This window comes from Biomphalaria glabrata, chromosome 2, assembly GCF_947242115.1.
Source record: "Biomphalaria glabrata chromosome 2, xgBioGlab47.1, whole genome shotgun sequence".
Taxonomy (NCBI): Eukaryota; Metazoa; Mollusca; class Gastropoda; family Planorbidae; genus Biomphalaria; species Biomphalaria glabrata.
Genome location: NC_074712.1, coordinates 10,512,152 through 10,525,857, shown reverse-complemented (window position 1 = coordinate 10,525,857; position 13,706 = coordinate 10,512,152). Strand labels below are relative to the sequence as shown.

The 13,706-nt window shown below is 36.9% G+C and overlaps 2 protein-coding genes across 4 annotated transcripts in view; both read right to left on the bottom strand.

The window, feature by feature from the left end:
- Positions 1-1,368: 1,368 nt before the first annotated feature.
- LOC106051802 (long-chain-fatty-acid--CoA ligase 5-like) overlaps positions 1,369-13,706 on the bottom strand; it is a 52,370-nt gene continuing 40,032 nt past the window's right edge. For all 3 annotated transcript variants that reach the window (XM_056019076.1, XM_056019075.1, XM_056019074.1), the window contains exons 16-22: positions 13,574-13,662; positions 13,261-13,377; positions 13,091-13,144; positions 12,154-12,243; positions 11,868-11,972; positions 11,233-11,304; positions 1,369-4,274 (exon numbers count right to left, since the gene is read on the bottom strand). In XM_056019076.1, coding sequence (XP_055875051.1) covers positions 4,134-4,274; positions 11,233-11,304; positions 11,868-11,972; positions 12,154-12,243; positions 13,091-13,144; positions 13,261-13,377; positions 13,574-13,662 — 668 coding nt within the window. In that variant the 3' untranslated portion in view covers positions 1,369-4,133. The remainder of the gene's footprint in view (positions 4,275-11,232; positions 11,305-11,867; positions 11,973-12,153; positions 12,244-13,090; positions 13,145-13,260; positions 13,378-13,573; positions 13,663-13,706) is intronic.
- On the bottom strand, positions 7,762-11,192 carry LOC129924477 (corepressor interacting with RBPJ 1-like). Its single transcript, XM_056019078.1, has 2 exons — positions 10,550-11,192; positions 7,762-10,470 (listed from the first exon to the last, which is right to left on the bottom strand). Exons 1-2 carry the CDS (start codon positions 10,643-10,645, stop codon positions 9,691-9,693), a joined length of 876 nt encoding a protein of 291 aa, XP_055875053.1. The 5' UTR covers positions 10,646-11,192; the 3' UTR covers positions 7,762-9,690.

The window sequence follows — 13,706 nt, the reverse complement described above, 5'->3', positions numbered from 1 at the left end:
TTCATTCCTCTATGTCTTTTGCCTTAGATAGAGCCCCTTTCAATGGCAGGGCAGGCACGTCCATTCGTTTATGTTGTCTTCCCATCGCTTTCTCTGTCTGCTTCCTCTTCTTTTTCCTGGTACTGTTCCCTAAAGGAAGGTCTTTGCGAGCCCCAGATGACCTTGTAATATGGTTTAGTTTTTTTTTTTTCAAATTTAGAATAGGGTTTAGTTTTATTGTCTTTTTTTTAAATAATAGAAAAAATCGGACCTAAAAAATAAATCAAATTGTTCCGCTAAATTCTCCAAATGTGCGAAGTGTTCCGCTAAAGACAACGTTTGGGCAACACTGGTCTAGATGTGTGTCAAGACTTAATGATTATGTCAATATTGTCTGGCCACTTTGTGCTATGCTGAGCATTTGCGACAGATGATTAAGTGCGACAGATGATTAAGTGCGACAGATGATTAAGTACTTCTCTATGACTAAACTTAATCAATAGGTTTGATCTGTTCATTACACCCGAGGTTAAGGTAACCTTTAAATGTGTGAGTTACAACAGCAATAGGTTTATACCTCTCGAGACGGCTTTGGCAATACGCGGGGCCTAGACGAACCGGGAAAGTCATACGCAGGACCTAGCCATAACCCATTACATCATGTGATAAGCTTTTATGACACTCGCAGGTAGAAATAGGAATGAGTAACAAGTCTTGAGAACTGTTTTAGAGGAGATCGATCACACCTGTAGGTCAGTCTAGACTGCATTGACGTGGGGCAAGGGTCCAGTAGATTTGTATGACGGGCTAACGGCTGAAAATAATCTCTCTCGCGAGGCCGTCTCTAGCCCCTGTTCAAAACCCCAGATAAAGCCTATGATACTTTTGCCATGATCTGTTAAGTTCAATAAATAATAATGTAAAGTTTCAACTTGATTCGAGACAGGGTGGGGGAGAGGTAACGTGTTCAATATTTGGCGCTGACAGACGGAGTTGATGTACGGTTTGTAAAAGAACATCTCCAATTTTTTTTAATACACCATCACTTACTTTACTTATAAAAAATATAATGGAATTTTTTTCCAAATGGAAAAGTATATTTACACATTTATATATATATATATATAATATATATATATATATATATATATATACAGTGCTTTTTTTGTAACGAAATAGGTGCCGGTACTCAGTGATGGAATGTTTAATTTTTAACTACTAATAAATTAATAATAAACGTTAAAATACAAGAAAAGTAATAATTTTTCCCTACATTGAAAAAGGTGCCGGTACGCCGCGGCGTACCGGTGCATACCGTCACAAAAAAAGAATATATATACATACAGAAAGAGAGAGTTATCAATTCAAAAAATTTAAACGCTAGACAAATCATTGAGGCTAGTTTATATTGTTATTTTATTGGCATGTGTAGAAACACGCAAAAAATAGGTGATAGAGTTCTATACATTTCAAAATAGAATTTAAAAATACGGAATTATAATAAAAGTCACTTCACAACAACTTCTGTTAAAAACAAAAACAAATTGTAAAGATCGAGATAGACTTGATGTGAGACTATACATTGGACATTATAATATATAACCTTTAGGCTTTCTATGCACGTTATTACACAAATTAAAAAGAAAACGCAATGGCTAACTGTTATGTTCATTTATCTACATATCCAGATAATACAATGCATCACAATAATGCCGCTCACACCAGATACAAGAGTTTCATATCTATGTACATTACAGACATACTGTACAATAGAACAAAATACAAATATAGTAAATTATCATTTGCGTATTAATATAAGAGCGAGCCCTCATCAACGTCATTGAGAGACAACTTGTTTGTTCCTAGGAAGCAAACATCTATGTGTATTAAGTATTATCATGGAATGGGAACATTTAACTCAGTGGTGCCCAACCCTTTTCAGCCAGATAGCCATTTAAGTTTCAGATACATTATGTCACGGACCGCATCAACGCCGCCGAACATCATGGAGTCCGATGAAGGTAATACTCTTGAGGCTTTATGATCTACTGGGTGCCGAAATTTGAATGGGCCGGGTGGCACTGAGTCACGGGTAGGATAGCACTGCGTCACGGGCCGGAAGCACTGTGTCACGGGTTGGATACCACTTCGTCACGGGCAGAATGTGACCATTAAGTCGTAGTTTACGCATCATTGTTTTTACTCTTGTTTTTATCCAACATTGAGTTGTATTGGACATTGAACAATGAAGACAAAAAAATTTTGGAATGAAAAGGAATTTAAAGACAGCATTAACAGAGAGCAGATAAGCTGCAGGTCGTCCTCTCTCAAGATACAACTGATGTATGTCAGTGCGGTCAGCAAGCTCTTCAAAGTCGACAACCCACATTTGGGAGAATAAAAAAAAGCACAGGATAAGGCCAGGTAGAGGGCTAGCTTAAAGGAGGGGTACTGGATCACAGACGGTGAACACATAAGAAGAAAGGCTGAGAACTGCAACGTCTGAAGTTGACAAATGTTCAACCCTGCCATCCCTGGAAGTTTCCATGATTTGAGAAGTTGCAAAATGGGCATATACTTTATCCCGACATAGGCCTATAATGCCACATATCAAGTACAACAAACGTCTAGATCTACGTGTAGTCAACACATTTACTTTATCCAGTGTTTCCATTTGTTTCTAAACCACAAGTGAATTATTACATTATACAAATCATATTTTCTGGAGTCAGTTGGGAATCATCGTTCAATATCTAAAAAAAAAAAAAGACCTATACTTGCCATGTTAAAAGCCAAGTCACTAAATTTCAATCAGACCTATAAAACTACATCCACTATTCTATTTAGCACATTTATTACACGATTTTCGAGTCAAACACATTTAAGTTCAATCCAGGGCCGGCGTTAGATAATATAAGGCAAAGGGCGAAGTGAATTTCGAGACCTGTGAGAGGCCCCGAAAATCGGAGGCGCCATGTGGATGCCTAGTTTGCCTAAGGCTGGCCTTGATATAACTTAGAAACAAATATTCCATTTATATCTAAAAAAAAAAAAAACGTAACTACAGAGTTCCTACTTTGTTACCTCCCTTCTCCATCGCTTTTATATCTTCATGCACCCACTACTATTGTGTTTTCTTTACCCCATCTAGCTGCATAGAACCTTTTTATCTGAACATTTTCTAGGAAGTTTATAATACGCACAATATCCGTGTGAACTGAATCTTATCTTATACATTAGAGACGTTCGTTCCATGAGGAATATTATCATTTCCTACTCGTATCCATCTGTTAATCTAATCAAATATGCTATGGCATTGGTTTTCCTGGTAGATTCAGTCAACACTTTCCATGCTCTAATCAGAGGCGTGAGAAAATCGTGCGCCCGAGTAAGGTACTTTATTGGCGACCCCCCCCCCCCCCCATTTACCATGAACATATATAGGAGTCTCCCTGAGGCTCGTGCCCCCCCCCCCCCCTCACAATGCCTCTGACTCTAATGGCACTAGGGAAGGAGCACTTGTACAAACTTAGGAATCACAAATGTGCCTTTATCTGTATCTGTTAGTGTTTTATTGCGTTTTTTTTTATTGAATGCAATTGAAAATAAAGCTATTACTCCTGCGTAAGACTAGGACAAACATAGTTATACATTAAACACACACAAAATGTACAGACAGATAAATAAAATGCCCAGCTTTTATGTCGTTTGGCAACATAAGTATTCCATTACCTACATTCAATGCAAGTCCATGTCAATAATTCAGTGTTTGATAATGTACAAGTTTTTAAAAAATGGAATGTTTGGTGAAGAAAGAAACGAATCAATCCAATTTTAATCATGGAATTTTCTCCAATGCGAGTAGATCTTTTGCTCCTTTGACTCACTCTTTTGAGACTACACAGTTTTTGAAAAGAATAGATTTATTGCTCTGCTTGTAGATCCATTTCTCTGGCTTTAATCCATTCGTATAACAAAATCATACAATGGACGAACTTATGGATAAAAATATAGACATATGGCTACATAATGGTGAGTACATACATAAAATGAAAGACTTCAATTATTTAACAAGTTGAGCTACTCTAGATGTAGGCCTAATTATTCAACAGAGTTGTCAACCACTTGAATACCCTATAACTCTTCGATTTCTTTCACAAGCCATTTTTCTTATACAGCTCATCGATAATTGGTTGATACTTTTTCCTCAGAGTGGGTCTCCTGTTTTTGAAAGTTGGGGTCAGAAGGTCATTTTCCACTGTGAATGGATCCCACTCTAAATAAATGTCTTTTACCTGGATTTTAGAAAGAGAGAAAGAATAAGTTAACAATACAGTGTTTAGATCAAAGGGGGATGAGTTGCGGCTCTTTAGCGAGCGGTTAAACCAGTGGTTCCCAAACTTTTTTGTCTGGTAGACCCCTTGCCATGTTTTCTGGTTTTCGGTAGACCCCCTGCTTAACTTGTATTTGATTTTTGCAAATTCATAAAAAAAAAAATTTAAGCTAATTTCTAACTGTAGTGAGCTAAAGAGTGAAAAAGTAATTTAAAGCTACACATGAAGTTATAGAGATCTATTTTTTATTGATAAAATTCAAATTTAAACTAATTAAAATAACAATTTATATTTTTACTGGAATCACCAAACACACTGGAAATGTTTTCTTAGTATATCTATTATTCGTTGCTACGGATAAATGTTTCATATAGGATTTTTTTTTTCTATGAAGTAGTCCTTCAAAAAAATAAATATTATTTCATCAATTAATTAATTTGCCTTATGTATCATTGTAAAAGTTTTCGCAAAGAGCAGTTTCTCGTGTATTTCTTGATCTTTCACGTGTGGTTCAAATATTGTTGCGCAGACCTGTTTTCACTAACAGGAGAAGGGGTGAAGGTGAGTAAGTGAGCACCTAAACCAGTAAGCTTTCGGCAGGAAAGGCTCATTAGACTTGGCTTGCAGCCCATCTAGCAGAAGGAAAACTCAATTCAAACTGTGCTGCCTTGCAGCTATACCCGAACATCGGAAAGGTTTCGTGGGTCAACCCTGTTAAAAATAAGGAGCCGGCCACCCTTAGCGGCACCATCGCCATTAGGCAGTTAGCAGCACACAGCGCTCCACCCTTCCAGAGTCTTCGACGCAGATTCAAAACTGTATATATGTCGCTTGCAAAGAATTACATAAGAAGCTTTTAATTTTATAACTCATGCCACAGATGTGACCTTGAACTGCATTGTTGCTTAAAGAAATTCGTTTAATAATATCAGATATAGGTTTTTGTAAAACAGTTTTTAAAACTATAACGGTTAGTAAAATCAATGTTTTATTTTTAGTGTTTTCCGTATTTTGATACAAGTAAAGAGACTTCGCTAAATGATGTCGACGAGAGATTTTGTGGGTCTATTCTTTATCTTTGAGTGTTCTAAAGTTTATCAAATCTTCATCTATTTTGTTTGGGTGGAATGGTCTCAAATGACCTTCCAGCGTCATTGGTTTCATATCGTTTTAAAAAGGCACTTAAGCAACCGCTAGTAGGACAAGGAAAGAATAAATACCAATTTTAAATAAACAACGCTGTACAGTCTACATTCCTTTTGTTAAACATTAGCTACATGTAGACAAAATTAAGCTATTGAAATAAGCATTGAAATTAAATTTAACAATTTTTCGTTTGAATAGCAGGATGAATGTTTAAAGTATTAACTCGGGTACAAATCATTTATTAGTGTATAAAAAAATTAAATTAATTTGATGTTAAAATTATTAAAGTCACGACCTGTTTAAATGAAATCTTATCGTAGACCCCCGTGGACATCTCATAGACCCCCAATTTATGTTTTCCCTTTCGTAGACCCCTTGGAAGTCTTCGTGGACCCCTGGGGGTCCATATAGACCACTTTGGGAATCACTGGATTAAACAGTTTAACAAGAGAATATGAGAGCGGAGCTATGTACTAACTCGTTGAGAATCACTTGATAAGTCCATTGTTTCTCTATTCATAAGATACACAATTCATTAAACACGGTTAGGGTGTTAGTTTAATAATGGCTAATGGAATTAATACATTGACAAAACGAGAAAGAGAGAGGGAGACAAATATATTAGATCGAATATTTAAACTTGTGCAAGTCAATCTTCCTACTTAAGTTAAATCTAATGTTAACTAGGTTAAACCTGTATAATAATTATATGCAAGTTATACCTAATGAAAAGTAAGTTAAACCTTTCATATAAACCAAAGTAACTAGATTCCATACAAATATCATATGATCCCCGACAATTGACCTGTGTCAACAAAACACTACATACAGTAGTAGTATTACAGTACAGTGGACGGTCATCTTTCAACTCCCACGTTTGATTTCATCAGGACCAGTAAGCGTACAAGTCATGTGTGAGCATATATGGTACCTTACAGCAGTGTCGTAGCAAGGGATTTTGGGAGCCGGGAGGGGCACTGCATTTTGACATTCGACATCATGACATGAGATAATGTACTTAATAAATATATACGTCTAAAGTATGGAATACATGCCACATGGTCACTAATTTACATAACAACATGAATAGCAAGATTGGCATTGGCTTAATATTTAATGTACAAAAAAATTCTGACACTCGTTTGGGGGCCTCCTTCAAGTGGGGGGGGGGGGGATTTTCAAATTTGGACCGCCCCTCCCCCCACCATAGCTACACCACTGCCTTACAGCGACTTTAAAATGCAAAATGTGGTTAGGAATAAGCAAGGTTATTAACGTCATGCATTGTTAGGGTACGGCGAGTCTAGTACTGTATTCAGTGCATGGTTAGGGTACAACGAGTCTAGTACTGTATTCAGTGCATGGTTAGGGTACAACGAGTCTAGTACTGTATTCAGTGCATGGTTAGGGTACAACGAGTCTAGTACTGTATTCAGTGCATGGTTAGGGTACGGCGAGTCTAGTACTATATTCAGTGCATGGTTAGGGTACGGCGAGTCTAGTACTATAGTAAGTGCATGGTTAGGGTACAACGAGTCTAGTACTGTATTCAGTGCATGGTTAGGGTACAACGAGTCTAGTACTGTATTCAGTGCATGGTTAGGGTACAACGAGTCTAGTACTGTATTCAGTGCATGGTTAGGGTACAACGAGTCTAGTACTGTATTCAGTGCATGGTTGGGGTACAACGAGTCTAGTACTGTATTCAGTGCATGGTTAGGGTACGGCGAGTCTAGTACTGTATTCAGTGCATGGTTAGGGTACAACGAGTCTAGTACTGTATTCAGTGCATGGTTAGGGTACGGCGAGTCTAGTACTGTATTCAGTGCATGGTTAGGGTACAACGAGTCTAGTACTGTATTCAGTGCATGGTTAGGGTACGGCGAGTCTAGTACTGTATTCAGTGCATGGTTAGGGTACAACGAGTCTAGTACTGTATTCAGTGCATGGTTAGGGTACAACGAGTCTAGTACTGTATTCAGTGCATGGTTAGGGTACGGCGAGTCTAGTACTGTATTCAGTGCATGGTTAGGGTACGGCGAGTCTAGTACTGTATTCAGTGCATGGTTAGGGTACGGCGAGTCCAGTACTGTATTCAGTGCATGGTTAGGGTACGGCGAGTCTAGTACTGTATTCAGTGCACGGTTAGGGTACGGCGAGTCTAGTACTGTATTCAGTGCATGGTTAGGGTACGGCGAGTCCAGTACTGTATTCAGTGCATGGTTAGGGTACGGCGAGTCTAGTACTGTATTCAGTGCACGGTTAGGGTACGGCGAGTCTAGTACTGTATTCAGTGCATGGTTAGGGTACGGCGAGTCTAGTACTGTATTCAGTGCATGGTTAGGGTACGGCGAGTCTAGTACTGTATTCAGTGCATGGTTAGGGTACGGCGAGTCTAGTACTGTATTCAGTGCATGGTTAGGGTACGGCAAGTCTAGTACTGTATTCAGTAGGAATAAGCAAGGTTATTAACGCCATGCATGGTTAGGGTACGGCGAGTCTAGTACTGTATTCAGTGCCATGTTTTGGCCAGGACGTTGTTTATCAAGCGTAATGTGTTTGTCAAATAAATGTGTTTTTTTTTTCAAGGCACTATGTCACCCAGGTTTGTTTGGTTTAGGCAATTAATTGTTAGGGAATCGTTGGGTCGGATCAATAATTGGTCTGGATTACAAGCAGCTTATTGAAAGCAAGACACAAGTTTCTAAAACGCACACAATCATTGAATAACAAGACTCTCAATTGACAATTTAGTGTACTTTTACAAAGTGAAGTCGTCATCTTTAATTGTTGTAGCAGGGAAAATAACTCTGTCAGTATATCAGTTACCTAGACACACCAAAAACACCAAAAGTGCTATTGCAAGGGCAACATTTCGTCTACTTAAAGTGAGCCATAAGGTCTTTCAATTCTACATGTAAACTGTTTCTACTGAAATGACACCATTTTAAAAACAAGATTTAGAAGTCTAATATAGTATTCTGGGTAATGAATACAAGACATATATGTAAAGGAGGCGACGTGGCTGAGTGATACTGCGTTTGGCGTCCTAAACGGGGGGTCTAGGATAATTCTGGTGATTTTTTTTTATTAGGGATCTTTGAGACGCTTCTGAGTCCACCCAGCTCTAATGATTACCTGACATAAGTTGAGGGAAAGTAAAAGCAGTATTTTGTTGTGCTGGCCACATGACTCCCTCGTTAACCGTGGGCCACAGAAACAGATGACTTTTACATCATCTATCCTATAGATTGCAAAATTTGAAATGGAAACTACTTTTATTATGTATAACAACGTTGTTTTTTTTATTAAAAAAAAAAGATAAATAGATAAATATATGTTTGTAGGTGCAGCTTCTATCTATACTATAATATTTCAAAAATGTGTATCTGTTTAAAAAAAACAAACTAGGCGTACATATTGAATGAACATACATATTATCTTTGTTAACAAGCAACCAGGGCGCAAACTCTGTGTAAAAGGCAGTTACTTTGTAATGAATACAACAAGGGCAGCTCATAAGTTTGTGTAAAACTTCTCTCAGCTCCCTGTTCACACGAAAATGGTTTATTTCAACTTTAAAAAAATGTCATCCAATGCCAATAAAACCACCTCGCCAATAAATGTTGAGGGGGAGGGGAACATGACAATATCATAGACTAAAGTAGGAATCTGACATTTCATAGTTTCTATGTTTTACATGTTTCGAATATTAGTTCAGAATTGTCATTATTAAATCCTAGCTCAAACATCCCACAGGACGACTTGGGATGGCAGCTGTAAGGGTTTGAACCTGGGACTATCTAGAGGACAACTTTGAGAACCTATCAAACAGCCATCGCAATATGTATTCATGAAATAGTCAATTAAAAAAAAAAAGGATGGGGGAAATATACACTATATAGTATATAATATATACAATAGTATATCATAGTGTAAACAAAATATTTATTACAAAAAGTTTTATCGTCAGAACTTCTCGCACCAAAACGTCCCCGTCCCATAATGGTTCGCGGAAGGTCGAGCCTAAACGGTTGTGCCAAAACGTCACATATACTCTTCATTTCATCGGTATAGTTCAGGCAATGGGAAGCAGAATGCTTTTTTTATGACATAGTCAAAGGCTAGCAGAAAGAGAAATGTGGATAAGATACACCCTTGTCTCACTTCTGTTTCATTTTGAAGATCTGTTTTCTAGCTATTTCCCAAAGTGATTTGGTGATGGACGCTATCAATCCCATTTTTTAAATCTACTAAAATGATTATTAGCTTTTGTTTGAATTGCAGGCTTTGCTGGACGATGGTTCGCAGAATAAAAATCTGTTACTGGTATGATTTGCTTTTTCAGAAGCTGCCTGCTCTTCTCTGACCCTTTTGTCTGTGGTCTGTTGTAGTCTTCTCTGACCCTTTTGTCTGTGGCCTGTTGTAGTCTTCTCTGACCCTTTTGTCTGTGGCCTGTTGTAGTCTTCTCTGACCCTTTTGTCTGTGGTCTGTTGTAGTATTCTCTGAACTGTTGTAGTCTTCTCTGACCTTTTTGTCTGTGGCCTGTTGTAGTCTTCTCTGACCCTTTTGTCTGTGGCCTGTTGTAGTCTTCTCTGACCCTTTTGTCTGTGGTCTGTTGTAGTATTCTCTGAACTGTTGTAGTCTTCTCTGACCTTTTTGTCTGTGGCCTGTTGTAGTCTTCTTTGAACTGTTGTAGTCTTCTCTGACCTTTTTGTCTGTGGTCTGTTGTAGTCTTCTTTGAACTGTTGTAGTCTTCTCTGACCTTTTTGTCTGTGGTCTGTTGTAGTCTTCTCTTACCTTTTTGTCTGTGGTCTGTTGTAGTCTTCTCTGACCCTTTTGTCTGTGGCCTGTTGTAGTCTTCTCTGACCCTTTTGTCTGTGGTCTGTTGTAGTCTTCTCTGACCCTTTTGTCTGTGGTCTGTTGTAGTCTTCTCTGACCCTTTTGTCTGTGGTCTGTTGTAGTCTTCTCTGACCCTTTTGTCTGTGGCCTGTTGTAGTCTTCTCTGACCCTTTTGTCTGTGGTCTGTTGTAGTATTCTCTGAACTGTTGTAGTCTTCTCTGACCTTTTTGTCTGTGGCCTGTTGTAACCTTTTGTCTGTGGTCTGTTGTAGTCTTCTCTGACCCTTTTGTCTGTGGCCTGTTGTAGTCTTCTCTGAATCTTTTTTCTGTGGCCTGTTGTTCCATGATTTGCTATTTTTTAAAAGTGCAATATCCTCAGAAACCACTTATATTGTGTTTGGACTTGTCCTGATCTCAAGGCCATAGTCCAGTGATGGATCATTGAATGTAAAGTTCTCTCTTTGATTCAGTGAAGTCTCGTAAACATAATAGAGAGTCCTTGTGTTGTTTTTGTATGCATGTTTCTCATAGTCAATGGATGTCCAATTCTTTCAAAAGTTTGGCCAATTTTCCTCATTGATGTAAGGTCCTTACGTTCCATTGGTCAATTATGGTTGGTTTCTTTGCATTGAAAGGCTTTTATTGGGTCGGTGGCTCTCTATGCTGGTAAAATTATCTCTATTTAGCTGTTTCTGTAGCAATAAAGGTATTACAAGGTGGGGTAGATATCTTCACCCCAAACCCTTATTCTTTCTCATCTGGGCTTGGGACCAGCCATATGAAACTATTCTATCAACATTATGATTTATATATATCAACATCTACCAAAAAAACAACAACAGATAATTCTATATTTAAAATAATAATGTATGTCGAAATTTGCAATTGTTCAGTTTATTAAGACAGATTTTTAATTTAATATATAAAAATACCTGTTCAAATCCCTTGAGTTCAGCTATTCTACCTTGCTCCAGAATATCCTTTAGAACCAGATCTTTGGCCTCCTGGGTTTAGAAAAAAGAATTAGAAAATACATTTTATTTTTAGAAGTTTTGGCAACAGAGTCTGCTAAAATTTAGAGAGAATAAATGAAGATTTGTCTCCTAAAATGTATTCCATTATATTTTCTTGGCACCCAAATAAAATTGTTAAAATAAAAAGGGTAACTGCTTAAAAGAAAGATTACCAACATGATAATGTGAAGATTTTTTAAATTTTATCTCCAAATTTACAATAATGTAAGTGATAAGATAATATTAAACAAGATTAAAAGAAAAACTTTGTTTTATCACACAAACTTAGATACATCCTCCTGCAGGTGAACCTATTTGTCAGGCAGGTTTCAACATTTTCAGCAAAAAAATATCAGAAGCTATGAAGTAGCAGCTACCAACAACCACAAACTTTGTAATTTTGTAAAAAAAAATGTTTTTAATGTGTAAAGCTCTATGCAATTTTTTGGCATTGCTTAGACTTAAAAATCTTAAGAGAAGCTAAATTAACCTGGTTATTTCACCAGCAAATTTTAGACATGATTAGCTTAAAAAACATTCTCTAAACTGTTTACCTTCTTCTGACAGAATTCTTTCAAATCAGATGGGTACTCTTTGTTTTGTTGTGTCCACTTGTTGAGAAATATCTGGTCAGGGACAACAATGGCCATCAAGCAAGGCTGAAAAAAAAAGATGGATTTTATTTATCTCCTTTAAAAAGACTATGGACTTGATTACAATTATATTTGTAAATAAATTCTGAGACACAAACTTTGTTACATAAGACTTGAATCTTGTCATTTCATCATAACAAAAGCTAATTTAGTATTGATAAAAGCCATCAAATGTCAAGGTGATTACCTTCAAACTGTTTCCATCAACAAAAGTCTGTGCAACAAAGGAACTTCTTTGGTATATATTTTCTATCTTCTCTGTAGCAATGTACTCTCCCTTATTGAACAAAAAAAAATTTCAAATTCAACATTCTTATTGTAAGCATAACAGAACAAGTGGGGGAATTGTCATAAATTATCAAATACAAAAGATTAGAAGCCTAATGGCATGTTATCTGGAAATGTATACTTAATTAAACGTATCTGTATATAATATGGTACATAACTGTTTAAATAATTTTTGTAAGTCCAATTAAATTAACAATATACTCAGTATTGTTTATATATGTAATTAACAATGTCTCTATTATGACAAAAGATGATGGAGAGGTATTGTTATTCTTGAAATTTAAATCTTTAAAGTCATCATCATCATCATCATCATCAAACTCCATTTGAATGAGGGCTTGAGAGGCCTAAATCCTCTCTTGCAAAAGCCCTGGACAGAAACCCTGCTGTCTTGTGTAGTGTGTCGGTCACCATACAGGTCGAGAATTTTCGGTTCCCCAGACCTGTCGATGCGGAGATCAGCAAGTCTGGGGCAGTCAAATTGGATTCTTTTTTAATCAAACAATTAACATGGGAGATTTGTTGCCTGAAGAATAACCTATATCTTGCTTTTTTTAAACGGAAAAAAAAAACTCATTTGGAACTGAAATTAAACTGTCAAGAGTCTCAAACTGTCCAAGTTTCAAGAAGGGACATTTCTGTGTTGTTGAAGTCAGCTAAAGCATTATGATATTAAACCACTAACTTTATGATAATAGTGGCAATATGTCTTCAATTCTGAAGATTAAGGACGATTGCAGTGTTTCACATGACTATGCAAACACCATTAACTATAAAACACAATAAATAATCAAACAATGTTAAAACCTATACCTCTGAATCCACCAAACACTTACCTGAGAGAGTTTGAAAATATTTTTTTTTCTATCCACAATTTTTAAAGTACCATTCTGCAAAGACAAAAACAATGTTACAATTTTTTTAAATCTTCCCTCCCCCCTCCCACCCCACCCCCAGAAATAAACTATTTATTAAAACAATGTTGATTTGTTGTTAGACTTCTTACCGGTAACCAAGTACCAACATCTCCTGTGTGAAGCCAACCATCTTCATCTAATGCCTCTGCTGTCAGGACAGGTTCTTTGTAATAGCCTTTCATTATAAAGTCTGCCTTGGCACAAATCTATTAATTTAAATAATACGATTGTATGGGCATTATCCTCACACAAATAACAGAATTGTGGAACTTCAGAGTTCTAAGAGTCAAACACCATAAAATACTTTAATGGACCTAATAATAGCCATTTCTAAAGCTAATTTTTCTTGAGATATATCTTAGCTTAAGCCTTAAGTGAATGATTGAATTCAAAGCTACCTACCTCTCCAACATTGTCTTTAACATAATAGTTCATTTCAGGAATGTCCACAAGTTTAATGTGACAACCAGGAAGTGGAGGGCCCACGCTACCTGTAGTATGGTGTCAAATAAATTGAATTATGTTAAAGCTGGTA

Bases quoted from the DNA above. Each gene is read 5' to 3' on its own strand.
- LOC129924477 (XM_056019078.1), bottom strand. From the start codon at position 10,645: ATGGAACAACAGGCCACAGAAAAAAGATTCAGAGAAGACTACAACAGG. The intron at 10,471-10,549 runs GTTACAACAGGC...CACAGACAAAAG, and splicing joins CAACAGACCACAGACAAAAG to GGTCAGAGAAGACTACAACA.